Source organism: Astatotilapia calliptera, chromosome 13 (assembly GCF_964374335.1).
Source record: "Astatotilapia calliptera chromosome 13, fAstCal68.1, whole genome shotgun sequence".
Taxonomy (NCBI): domain Eukaryota; kingdom Metazoa; phylum Chordata; class Actinopteri; order Cichliformes; family Cichlidae; genus Astatotilapia; species Astatotilapia calliptera.
The window spans coordinates 3141271-3155531 of record NC_137434.1 but is presented as its reverse complement, the minus strand read 5'-3'; the positions used below and the strand labels follow the sequence as shown (position 1 = coordinate 3155531).

Sequence of the window (14261 nt, the reverse complement as noted above, 5' to 3'; positions counted from 1 at the left end):
AGACAGCTTGTCTGTTTTGTGTTTCTTTTTCCACAGACAAGATAAACTGCCTGATCTGCCTTGCAGCACAGCTATGTCAGCGTGTCTGATATAATCTGGTGCAATAGGGCATCGCTTTGATGTACTTTTAAGTTGCAGTATTGTTTGTGGAGCTGCATTTGCACTTCCTCAGAAGACTCAGTGAAGATGGCACAGGTGGTTTTTGCACTCTTAGCTGTGTTCCTGGTGTCACTCTGCACCGGACAGGACTTTTGCCCAAAGGAAAAATTTCCTCAGTACAAAGTGGTTGAGACGCACCAGGTAGGCTTTGGAACAGTTCACATATACTATTGTTGTGTTCTTATTTCTAGTCGCTAAGTATAGTTTTTGCTTCTGTTGTGTGCAGGACTTTGAGGTGCGCTTATATGGTGCTACCGACTGGATTACCACAAAGCTCGACAGCACCAGGATCAGGGATTATTTAGCTGCAAATTCACGCCTGAAGACCTACGTCAAGAGACAGGCTGAAGCAGGTACATGAGGCACTGAAATATCACTCGAGTATGTAATTTGGTTTGTGATGGCAGTAGCTAAACTAAACATGGAACTGTATAAATAAGTAATATGTTGATCTAAGATCTAAGATGGTGTGCAGAACTTCTAAATTAGTTGAGAAATGTAAGATTAAAATCAACATAACAACAACTAGAATCTGATACCTTGTATTCCTTTAGTCTTGTGTTACCTGGTTTAATATTCAAGTTGAGCAGGTCGCCTACTAATTGGAAGGTTGGTGGTTTGATCCCCATCTGCTACAGTCTGCATGCTCTCCAGGTGCATCAGTGTATGAATGTGTGTGAAAGTTAGATAGAAAAAGTGCTGGACGAATGAGGCCTAGTTGTGTAAAGTGTTTTGAGTGTTCAGATAGTGTAGAGAAGCATTATATAAGAACCAGTCCATTTACCACTCTAAGTTCTGTACAATGTTTGTTTCTTTCAGGTTTTGAGATTCCTGATGATTGCTGGCCTGTACTGGTCACTGTTACTGAAGGTGAAGGTGATCCTAAAATGTCGGTGTCGTGGTTTGTTCCTTCTGGTGGCAAAAAGGGAGAAATATATGATCCATTAGTCAAACTAGAAACTAAACCTGAAGCCACTATCTATGTAAGGTGAGCGGTGTGTCCATTTATCTTTTAAATCACTTTGATTTCTTCAGTAGATCCAAAGTTTTTCATTTTGCAGTTGTATTGTAGAATATAACTGCAAATTTGTGCAAAATTGTGAAGTTCTAAATGAACAAAATCAGTCATTATGACAGAAAAGAGAATTAAAAGAGAGCAGCTAACACACAAGTCTAAATCTCACAGGGAAAGATGACTCAATTTTGAGTTGAGTGAGAACCAGGAAACCTGTGACCCCTGTTTCAATCCAAAGGGGTCAATGCGGACATTGTGGAGGACTATAAATACCTTGAAATACACAGAGACAATAAACTGGACTGGGTTAAAAACACCACTGCACTCTACAGAAAGGGCCACGGTCGTCTCTATTTTCTGAGGCAGCTGAGTTCTTTTAACATCTGTCGGACAATGCTCAGGATTTTCTATGAGTCTGTTGTGGACAGCAGTGTTGGTCAAGTTACTTGAAAAAAGTAATTACTACCTAACTACTAATTACTTCTCCAAGAATGTAATCCCGTTACTTTACTGATTCAGTTCTATTTTTTTTCTGCATAATCCATCATATAAAATTGAATCAAATGAAAAAGTCTCTTTTTAAAAATTGTTTTATTAGTTTTAATCTTTTGACTTTATGCACATTGCATTAAGCAAAAATTAAATTACATGCAACAGTCTTTGATTTGAAGAAATGTGTCTAACATTCAAATCTATTTTCTGCATATTTCAGCATATAAAACTGCAAAAAAATAAATAAAATTAAAGATTCAGCGGTTTCACATTCCCGTGGCAGCGTGCTAGGTATTCACTCAGATTTGAAGTTTTTTCGCTGTAGAAAGAAGTTTTCTTCCCACGCAGAGTGTACAGCGCACACTGTACAACAGAAGAGCCACCTCCACGGGACAAGACTCAGCTGTCCATCTGCATCTAAAGGACAAAGGTCACTCTTTCGAGGATGCCAATGTTCACATTTTGGACAGAGAAGACAGGTTTGAAAGAGGAGTGAAAAAAGCCATCTATGTCCAGTGTGAACGACCATCTTTGAACACAGGCGGCGGTTTACGACACCAACTGTCTGCCATCTATAATCCAGTTCTGAGATCCCTTCCCAGACGCCTTAACGCCCACTCACATCCTGGGCCATCTGACCTCAGGAAATCACATGATAGGGGCTAGGTTTCACAATGAGCTCATCCGACACCTTGGCTGATAGTGACCTACACCCATTTTCACACCTTGGCTTGTGTGATTAGGTAGAGGATCATTATTAGGGGGTCCATTGTCCCCCTTGGGTCTTACATCTTGGACTCTCCACCATTTGACCCTAGAACTGAAGAAGCTTCTCGGATGAGAGGTGAAACGTCTTCAAGCAACTGAAAGAAGTCCAGACGCTTTTCTTTCTAAACTCCTTAGACTACGATGACCTGGATGACTGAGAACCTTCACAGAGACAGCCCGCACTAATGTTTTTGTCACTTTTTACGTAATGAAACTGGAAGTAATGTCAGTACTTCCATGCTTTAAACTCTGCATGGCCGTACCCTCTTCTGCACTATTATCCATTGTTGAGCTACACACATCCCACACTGTAAGAATGCACAAATGACTTAATTCTAGGGCTGCACGATTTTGCATAAAATGAGAATCACGATTTTTTGGCTTAGAATTGAGATCACGATTCTCTCACGATTTTCTTTTCCAGTATAAATATTTATTGCACTTATTAACTGCACATCAACTTCGTAACAGTTGAGACTGAACATAAAAACAATAAACAAACATAAAAACAACAAATGTCTCACGTTTTGTGGTTGCCGCAAAATGTTGTACTGCTTGAAATTCCATCTCCACCGTTGCTCGACACTGTGTGTATAGAGCAGGTAGTGCAACAATAGAAAAATAGTTGCGGGATGGCACTGTGTAGCGTTTGTCTAGGGTGTTGATCATTTTCCTAAATCCCTCGTTTTGCACAGTGTTGGTGGGAGCCATATCCTTGGTCAGGTGATAAGTGATAGCCTCCGTAATTTCTTTGTGCCTGCGGGAGTTCGACGGGTATAGGGAAGCGCTGTATAAGGTTCCCGTTATTGATGTTTGGGTGGTTGACCGGGACGGATTTTCTCCTGTTACTTTCTCGTCATCCCTGACGTGCTCGCCGTTGTTTTTTCCCTGCTAATTTTAGCATCACACGGCACAGCTTCTGCATCACGTGGTATAAGGCTCCGCCCTTGTCATTTGTTGAGCAGGAAGAGTGAGCGCTTGTTTTCATGCAGATTACGTCCCGGATCAAAATGCGGTACAATCGTCATCGTCTTTTTTTTAATTTTTTTTTTTTTATGGTTGTCATTTGAAAATGAGATCGCACATAAGTATGAATCGAGATCGCGATTTTCTAACGATTAATCGTGCAGCCCTACTTAATTCTGCAACATAATAAAATATAAAGCAACATATAACTGAGCATTTGCTTTAACTTGCTGAATGTTTGTCTGCTGGCAACAGAATGCTTACACAAACAAACCCAGGATAGTAAGTGCAGCAATGTTACTTTGACAATAGCAAATCATAGCTAATACATATATAGAGAGAATAATGTGCATAATGTGCATAAAGTCAATACTTCTGGACAAGTGCTCATCCACTTGTCACAGGTGGCCAGTGCCATCCTCTATTCTGTTGCATGTTGCATGCTGGGGCAGCAGGTTGAGGGTCGCAGATCCAACAGATTCAATATACTGATCCGCATGGCCAGTAATGGTGTGGGGATTGAGCTGGACTGGCTTAAGGTGGTGTTAGTGAGACGGATGTTGTCCAAGATAAGGACAATCACTCCCACACACACCATGACATGCTGGGCAGTCAGAGGAGCACGTTCACTGTAATGCATGTAAAAAGACAAACTGGCCTTGCAGGTTGAAGAACTATGTGGATGTGCTGCATAACATTAGACGTTACACTGTGATTATCTTATTAAACAGGAGGACTTAGTCCAGAGCTCAGTTCATCAGGAGTCTGTGATCATGGCACAGGTAATGTTTGCACTCTTCGCACTTTTTCTGGTTTCAGTCTGCACAGGACAGGACTTTTGTGTGGGAAAGTGTCCCCACTACAAAGTACTCGAGGCCTACCCGGTAAGTTTTTGGAACAATTCAGATACAGAATTTGTGTCATCTTCATTATAATGGTTCTTTAACATTTGTGCTTCTTTTGCATGCAGGACTTTGAGGTGCGCTTATATGACACTTCCACCTGGATTACTACCAAGATTGACAGCTCCCAGTCCAGTGATGTCCTCGCTGCAAATTCACGGCTGAAGGATTATGCCAAGAAGCAAACTGAAGCAGGTACACGAGGAACTGAAAGTGCAAGTGTGTGATGTAGTTTGTTTTGTAATGTTGATGTTTCTTTTCAAACACAGTAATCCAAGAGATTAGTTGTTTCAAATGGGCCATAAGAGGACCACAGCTATACAAATCAAGTTAATTCACTAGTTACTGACTGATGCGTAGGATTACAAAAATTAAAACTGATTATTTCCTGGTACCACTTGTAAGTACGAGGTAAGCAAAGTAAAGGAAGACAAGGTCTTATTATATATATATTTTATAAAAGTATATAAAACAGGTACAACTAGTTCTTCATAAGAAGAGTTGTTTGATTTTTATTCAAAACTGAAAGAAAGAAGAAAAAGGGGAGCTCAAATCTAAAATTTGTAACTTAAACACATTTGTACTGTTTTATTGTCCATATTAAAGAAATACTTGATATAGCATGGAGTCATTTTTCTTATTAAAAAATGTATTGAATTTAAAAAAAATATTTAAAGACTATAAAATTTCATAAATCACTGACTTATTTCAGAAATGTTTTAGCTCTGAATTTCTGCAGCCCCACACATTTTCAGTAAAATGCACCTTCAAGCATGTTTTTCTTTCTTTTTCTCTTTCAGGTTTTGAGATCTCTAGTGACACTTGGCCTGCACTGGTCAAGGTCACAGATGGTAAAGGTGATCCTGAATTTGCCTTGTCCTGGTTTATTCCTCCTGGTACCACAACACCTGAAAATTCTGATCCCTTGGTCCAACTGGAAAGTAAACCTGAAGCCACTGTGTATGTCAGGTGAGAAACAAGTCCATTTATCTAGTTTTTCCCCAGAAAACCAAGAAAGACTTTAATTCAGCAGTTATTTTGTAAATCTGTAAACATGTTACCACCTAACAAATACTGAAAAGGGAGGAACATTAATTTTGGACTAAGCTTCACCAGATTCCAATTTGGGGGTCAGAAAGAGAATTAACTATGAAGTTTCACATACATAATATGCAAAATTACTTACAGAATAAACTTCAATGATAGCAAGTTTTTAAAAGCATTAAAAGGAGGGCAAAGCCTAAATCTCTTTAGTCTTTGGCCAACCTGAAAGATATCTAGAATTCTGCTTTGTTGTCTGCTCTAAGGGTTTTCGGTGGCGCTCCAAGCATCCAGAGTGGCCAAGAAAATGCAAAGAAGCTTCGTGAGGCCTTGATTACAGCTGGGAAAACCTTTGATCATGACACTTACAATGGAGCTGGATATGAATCATTTTTCTCTCTTACTCACCACAATGAAATTTGGATCTACGCTGCCTGACAACAGCAGACATCGTGAGCTGAACAAAATCTTTTCATCATGTAATCAAAGTGGGTTTTTCCATAGACATCATTTACTGTTTCACTTGCAGTAAAAAAATCATGCACTGTATTTTTTGGGGGGCATCCGTAGATTTTTTTGTTCTACACATCTCCACAGGGGTTTACTTTTTTAAGTGTGTGTTTTGTGTCTTTTTCTATTTCTTTACTGTTTGCAAAAGCCCTTGTTTTTAATTTCATGCATTGGTAGAATGTTCCTTACATGAGTCAGCCCTGGAGGAACTTTCCTGCAGGTCTCCAATTACACAGAAATGCATTTAGACTTGTTTGTGCAAAAGCTGAACATACCTCCAGGGTTATTGTTTCTGGGCTACGTCCTGACATACTGGTTTATCTGCATGTAAATAAAGATTGCTCGCAAATGATAACACTTGACTACCTTAAGAAACTAAAAGATCCTCCCATTCCAAAAACATTACCCTTTCTGTTTGTTTGGATGCATAATTACATGAAACTACAGTCACAGAAACATGGCTAACTACAACTGAAATAAAAAAGCCATCTACTTTGTAATAAAAAGAATTTGTAGCATCTGAACCTGTTTGTTTGTCCTTGTTTTATATTTTGAAAAACAAAAATAAATTATATATTTTTTAAAAAGCCATCTACATAGCTACACCTGAAGATTGCTAACATCTACCTTCAAAGAAGAATAGCTAACAACGCATAATCCACAGAAAGACAGCGCAGTAGGCTAGAGCAGATTTTCCAGTGAGCAACATGGGCATATGCCCATGCCCACAGTTCATTACATTTTTAACTAGCTCCCACAGTAATATATTAAATACCAGGCAAAGTAAATCCCACAGATATGGAGACCAACTCTCTCTTCAGGGTGTTTTGTTGCTTTAATTAATTTATTATTAACAACAATATAAAATTATGCACAAAAGGAATTACTAAAAAAAAAAAAAAAAAAAAGTGGCTTTATTTATATATGTTTATATATAAATATATACGGTTGCCCCTAGAGACAAAGCACGTACAAATTCCAAAGCATGTACAAACTCCAAAACACATTTCTAGCATTAATTGGACTTCCAAAACAGAGCTACCCTAGATCACTTAAATTACACAATTGAAAGCATATGTGTATTGTTTGTGTATTTACACACAAGCACTCATAGATATATTCAAATAATTAAAAAAAAAATAAATTCATTTACCCGTCACTACCACACACCAAATCCGGTCGTTGGTACTTCCTGGCTTGTGTAGCCACTAGGTAACAAAAAGCTCAACACTGCCCCTTTTTTGTACATGTTTTGGAGTTTTTAAGTGCTTCGGGGTTTGTACGTGTTTTGGAGTTCGTGCATGTTTCGTCTCTAGGGGCCACCGTAAGTATACTTTTATTTATTCACTCCACATAAAATGTAATAAATAAATCATATAATACAAAAAAAAAAAAAAAAAAAAAAAAAAAAAAAAAAAAACAACCATTTACATTTCAACTTTTAACTATTTAAATTTTCAGCTTTTTCCTTCTAAACAAATTTAAAGTGAAACAACACAATTAAATATAAACGTGAAAAAATATGAAAACAAAAAGAAGATGCACATTCTCTGTCATATGGGCCTGCATGAATAAACTTTCTGAATCCTTTATCATCCGCAACTGAAAATAGTTGTGGATCATTGTCAGGGACCAAGCAGTAAAGCATAAAGGACACAGGTGGTTTCAATTTTTAAAGAAGGGGGGGTTTTATTGACCCAAAAATATGAAAATATATTTAACAAAGCCAAAACTTAAACAGGCAGACCAATAAAAGAGGTCAACTCAATAGACTAAACTCAAGATAATAATTAACAAAACCTCAAACAAACATATTGTAATGACCTGGCTGGGGTTGTTAGCCAGATGCATTCTGGGTATTGTGTTGTCTGTGTTTTCTATCGTTCTGCTAGTTCCTATGTGTTTGATTCGCATGTTGTGTTAGTGTTATGTTAATGTAAGCCACAGTGAAGTTGATGTGTGTTCTGTGGAGTGGGTTGAATTGGCATGGTTGGCTGACACCGCGACTATGTGGTGGGAGCGGGATAGGGGTTCGGTGTCAGCAGCGTTACGTTGTTGTAGAAAAAGATGGTAAATAAATGACTGGTGTGAACCACTACTGCCTCCTGCTGGATCATTTGGGGATTATCAGTCTGCTGCTGAGACGCTTGGGGTCGTGCGGTGTATGAGGCACGAGCGCTCTCCATCCGTTGCGAAGTTTAGCGATAGCCGCTAGCGCCCCGCTAGCCGTTTAGCTAGTGAGCAGTTTAGCCAGTTTAGCTCCACTAACCCACGGTCGTTACAATATGATAAACTGACCTCCTGAAATGACACACAGGGGAACTTAAATACTGGTTTAGCTAAACCAAATGACACACATGGGGGAAACAAGATGGCTGCCATATAACCAACTAATACAAAACAATTAAACAAACATGAAACACCCCCCGGGCAATGAAGCATGTGGTGCAATCCAATTAGGCTGTCAGTGGTACTTCAGGTCTCCCAGCCCTTTGCCACACAGGAGGAGAAGCCAACCCCCAGGTAACTCAAACAAAGATAGATGTATTAATATAACATAAAACAGAACTTTGACCTTGCAAGGTTAATATGTGTGCACGCCATATAAACATTGGAAGGTATGATGGAAAAATAAATACATTTAATAAAGAAACAATATTGAACAATAAGTAGAATATTTAGAAGTAGTGACTGTAAATTAAACTAAAGTGAATCAGCGGGTGGTGAGGTGTGAAGCTTACCATGTTTGGCATGCCATCACAGTGACAATTAAACATTAATGAATCAATGGTATGGAAGTGGAGGAAGCAAGAAGATGATCTGCGATGTTGAGAGTTATTGTGAATGAGTTAAATAAAGTTTGACTTATCTGGCTGTTTTGTTTTGCTTAATGCACCTTATAATCCAATGCGCCTTATGTATGAAAATAGACCTGTTCATTGATATTGCGCCTGATAATCCGGTGCGCCTCATACTCTGAAAAATACAGTAATTGTGTGCAATAGCTACATATATAATCAGATCAAGTTCTGCTGGCTTTTTTGGTGTTATTTTCTCAGTTTCATTTAATAAAGAAACAATATTGAACAATATGTAGAATACTTTAAAGTAGTGACTGTAAATTAAACTAAAGTGAATCAACGGGTGGTGAGGTGTGGAGCTTACCATGTGTGGCATGCCATCACAATCATTACTATACTTTTCTAATGTGACGTTGTTTCCCTGGCTCTCTTTCTCTCTCTTTCCCTCCTACTCTCTTGCTGTGCTACTGCGAGTGTAACTACCGCCCCTCCGGCCTCTTCCCAGCGCAAGCACAGGGCTCGCGTGCGGAGTGAAGCGGGAAAAAAGTGCAAGAGAGAGGGTGAGAGAAAGGAAAAAAAAAAAAAAAAAACCCCACGGCTCCCAATAAGGAGTCGGCTCGCGTAGTTCACTTCAAAGAGTCGGCTCTAAGAGCCGTTTCGTTCACGACCGACACATCACTACTATGTAGAGCCTGCATAAGCAGAGGTGGCAAAAGCACAGACATTCTGTACTTAAACAGAAGTACAGATACTAGTGTTAAAAAATGCTCCATTAAAAGTTGAAGTACTGATTCAACTTTCTGCAGTGTACTTTCCAGTTTTCATAAATTTCCAGTTTATCAAACACCACTGAACAGTCTAACCTCTCTTCTTCCTCTCCTGTCCTTATCTTCATCTCTGATTGAAGCTGGACCTTTAGCTAGCAACTAACCGTGAAAAACACAGCACATAAACAGTTTGTGTGTTTGCTGATGCTTGTTGAGCTGATTGAAATGTTAGATTTTAAATTGCCACTTATAAAAATATTACTCCCTTTATGCTCGCTCCTCTTCTGTAGGATTAGCTGGATGTTAAAGTTGCAACTTATAGACAGCTGCAGATGACAGATGCAAAAACCTTTGGCACAAAGGTTTTTGCATCTGTCATCTGTTTTTATGTCACATCTCCTGGTGATAAATACACAAACAGGACTTCATGTGTTACTGTTTGGGCCCAAATGAGTTGAAGGCTCGCAGTGGTGCAAATAACTCCCCTCAAATGCATTAAACCAAACGTAATGGGCCCATTTTGAAAATGTAACGAATAGAAAGTACATGTATTTGTTTAAAAATGTAAAGAATAAAAGTAGAGTAACAAAGTATTTGTACTTTGTTGCTTCCCACTTCTGTGCATAAGTAGCCAAATTTGTTGCCAACATTTATGCTTGTGGGTGGTTAGATAGATAGAGATATATATATATATATATATATATATATATATAGATAGAGATATATATAGATAGAGATATATATAGATAGATATATATATATCTATATAGATAGAGATATATCTATATATCTATATATCTATATATATATCTATATATATATCTCTATATATATATCTCTATATATATATCTCTATATATATATCTCTATATATATATCTCTATATATATATCTCTATATATATATCTCTATATATATATCTCTATATATATATCTATCTATATCTATCTATATCTATATATATATATATATATATATATATATATTTATTAATTACTGTGTGTGTCCCGATGTGCTGGCCCTTAGGATAAGATTTTTTTCCTTCTGAGTTCACACTCTTTGTTGTGGTAAAGTTTGTTTGTTTGTTTTTCAGAGCGAAACATATTTGTCCTGAGACTTTTCTACTTCTTCGTTCATGCCCTAACATCCATTTCATTAGTCTCAACAATCTCATGACATTTGGGGGTTCTTATATTTATGCTGTTATTTTATTTATTTACTTTTTAAACTGAGATAATTATTGCTATTCTTAAAAAAAATGCAGAGATAAAGTAGCAATCAATGCGCTGGAATTGGCCAGTGCAGGCTGTGTCTAACTGACGTGTAGTTACATTTCTTGGATGGTGCATTAAGGTTATGGGGTAGGGGTTTACAGTTACATTGTTAGTTATGTTGTACATTTTTTTCACACGTGTCTAAATCAGGCATAACTTAACAGCTTCTCATCTGACAGGTGCAGCTAATGCCAGTTAATGAGCTGAGCTCATTAACTGGTTTCAATTTTCTCTTTCTCTCTCTGTGATAACAGCAATAGTCAAGTGTCAACACTATGCTAATGCTGCTGCTGTGATTTAGCAGTACATTTTTCCCCAAAAAGAAAACTCACTTTTTCAAAAGTATTTCAGGGCTTAAGTTACTGTGGAAAAGTCTTTGGGACACCAAAGCAGGGTTAACTGCTCTGGCTAGGCCTGTTAGCAGCTAATGCTAAATCAAGATGAAGGGTTAATGCTGTCTTGATGCATGCTCGTTTTCAGTAGAAGAAACGTTTTGTCACACAAGTGACTTCTTCAGTGTGCAGACTTCTACTAAAGATGCTAAATCCAGATGAACAGGATCAACTTTTTGAGAAAGGTTAATGCGGTTTCCTTCACTTTTTAGATTGGTGAAGAACTATTGCTAAGTAGGCCATAGATCTTAAACCTCTCTCCCTCAGTGTTAGTAAATAGGTTTTGCGTATAATTAGAATGATAAAATTCTCCTCAGATAAAGCTGCTTTCTGCCATTATTAGTAGTTCTTATCACACTTGATGCTGTTAAACTGGGTTGCAACATCTTGACAACAGCTTCGACTAGCTGCTGCAGACATGAATAAACTTGCATATCACTGTTCAGGAATTGCAAATAGAGTAGAGATGCTGAGAGCAGGTCCAGTGTTTACACTCCAAAACCATGAGTGACTGTTTTCAAACTGACAGCATGAGGTGCTAGACAGCAACTGGACTAACTGACAGAAGGACCTGATGCATCATGGGAATTTTTCGTTAAGTTAAATGTGTTTGTAAGCTAATAAGTAAATAACTTCTATAGCTAGCTAGCTAAAATGAGCATTCAGCTCATGTTGATAACACAGCTGATGTCAACAAAAGATTACAGCTATACAAAAAACAAAATGTTTAATAGTTATTTGTTAAAACCAAATGGTGACAAATATCCAGGTTACAAAGCAGTCTGAATTATTCTGAGTTTACAGGTTTAGGACTCTGCACAGCTAATGTGTTATTCAGTGATACCTCTATCAGTTTTTCGGTTATCCTACAGGTGACCACGATGGAGAACAACCGAACCACAACTGGAAAGCTGCTTCTTAAAACCAGCTTCTAACAGTGTGTCTGCTAATCCAGTTGATGTATTAAGAAGAAATGAACTTGAATGATTGCATGATTAGATGGTGTATAAATTATAGATGTTAAGATGTGTCCCTATTTCTGTATAGCGATGTATATTACACATCTTACTTAAGCAATTCAACCCAGTATCACAGCAAAACAGAACAGACATGCCAGTCCACCAAGGGCAGAGGCAAAGTGTGAAACCAGTTTAACTCTTTTTGATTTAAATGTCACACTTTTTTTTTGCCTGTCCCGTTTGGCTCTTTTGCCATCAGAATTGTTGTCTAAAGGCGAAGAAAGATGCCCAACGGATTTACTTTACCAAATTGACCATCCCAGCCTTGCCATAATGGTCCATTAATTAACAGTCTTTCCCTTAACCGTATGTGCAGGCTTAGGCGAGCGGGAATTGTCTTTCATCCCTCCCTGTGTAGAGGGAGTAAAACAAAACGGATCCTCCCAGTCCACGTCGTCATCCATAAGGGAAATTCCCCATGGATCGGAAGTGAGCCGATTGTTGTTAGCATCAGACGGGACGTGAGGGTAATAGTCATTGTTACTCACCACCGTGAGCTCGGCATTGTCCAGTTTATGGCGACGGGCGCGCCGCTTCCTTCGAGTGGAGGAAGCCGGCGGAGCGAGCGACTGAGCCCCCGGTGCACAACACGGCGACAACGAGGCTGGAGCGTGAGCGCCTGTAGCCACCCGAAAAACTCCCACCTGAAGCGGACGAGGTTTGGAAACAGGCGGGGACTTACGGCAGCTCTTGGGACCTCCGAGAGCCAGCCGAGTCCCGTGAAAAATCCGCTCATAGTCGGGGGCGCGCCACGGCTTCCAGCGGAGCTCCTCCTCCAGCTGGGCGAAGGCTGCCTCCCGACGCTCGTAAAGCTCGCGGTCTGCTGAGTCCATAGTGGTCAGGTCGTACTGTCACGGTCTGGCTGGGGCAGACCGTATGTGTTGCAGAGGAGGACTCAAACGCAGACCAAAACGTAGTGTGGATAAACAAAACAAGCCGTTTATTGAGGCTAGCAATGAGGGTAAAAATAATCGGGCATCGGTGAAAACTAAACAATAACCTAAACTGGGTGAACTAATAACAAAACATGAAAAAGCTTAACCATAGTGAACTGACATGGGTACCTGGGGATGAGACATGGATGAGCAGACGACCTGACAACAAATGACTGAAAGCACACGGACTAAATACACACAGGAGGATGATGAGGGAAGTGGGAACACATGGGGAAACAGCTGGCACACATGAACATAATGACGTCACAGTGGGAGAGTAAGACTGAACACGATGAACACAGAAACACCAGACCTCTTCACAATAAAACAGGAAACATAATGAGACATAGACATGACAACCCGAACTTGACAACGTAAGACACAGACATGAAACGCATGAAGAGCAGGGGAGATTTAACATAGTTGGAAACACGAGGGGGAAATAATAAGAACTAGAAACACCTAGGCATGATAACAAATGAACTTAGGAAACCTGAAGGGCTTACATAAACTAAAACTCAAAACGCTGGGTCAACAGACCCAGGATCATGACACCAGGCCCCGATAAGCGGCCGCCAAGGAGTGAGCCGGTGTGTACCTGGACGCCCACCCCCAGACACAAAGAACCACCAACGCACCGATGTCTGAGGGAGTCCGCCACTGGCAGGGGAAGTGGTGGTGGGTGGAGATAGGCCTCCAAACCTTGGAGGGCCTGAGATGTCCCCAGAGAGGTGACGTCTGACACCCAACCTGACATATAGACATACAGGCACACACAGACACAAACATCCATTCCCACCCTCATGCTCTCATATGCACTTACTCCACACTCAACCAACGTGGAGACAAACATAAAGAGACGCTGTACACACGATCACACTCCCCAAGCGTACTCTACGAACCGGGTCTAGGTACCCTTGCCCCTGGAGGGGGGAACTGCACCCAGACCCAGGTGGTGTTACCCTTTTCCTTGCGGTGGGGAGAGGCAGACCACCCCGACTCCGCAGCGGCAGGGAGGCCCCACATTCCAGACCGCAGTCGGATGGCCAACTCCTCCTCCTAGCCCCCCCGCTCCAGCAGGCCGCAGAGAACGGGGGTGAGAGAAGACTCCAAACCTCACTCCACCCGCTCATTGTAGTGTTGATGCATGTGTGTTCTAAGGTGCATTTGAATGTCAAACTTCATAATCATTCGGTTTAATTAAATTGAATTGTGAATGA

At 39.9% G+C, this 14261-nt stretch overlaps 1 protein-coding gene across 2 annotated transcripts; it reads left to right on the top strand.

Annotated features, from left to right (window-relative positions):
• On the top strand, positions 1 to 6377 carry soul2 (heme-binding protein soul2). Of its 2 annotated transcripts, XM_080287826.1 has the most exons (7): positions 1 to 300; positions 386 to 512; positions 979 to 1147; positions 4132 to 4284; positions 4371 to 4497; positions 5103 to 5271; positions 5610 to 6377. In XM_080287826.1, exons 4-7 carry the CDS (start codon positions 4174 to 4176, stop codon positions 5779 to 5781), a joined length of 579 nt encoding a protein of 192 aa, XP_080143952.1. In that variant the 5' UTR covers positions 1 to 300; positions 386 to 512; positions 979 to 1147; positions 4132 to 4173; the 3' UTR covers positions 5782 to 6377. The 2 variants fall into 2 exon arrangements, with proteins under 2 accessions (XP_080143952.1, XP_080143953.1); XM_080287827.1 differs by lacking the exons at positions 1 to 300; positions 386 to 512; positions 979 to 1147 and having other exon boundaries at positions 4083 to 4284.
• Positions 6378 to 14261: the final 7884 nt, after the last annotated feature.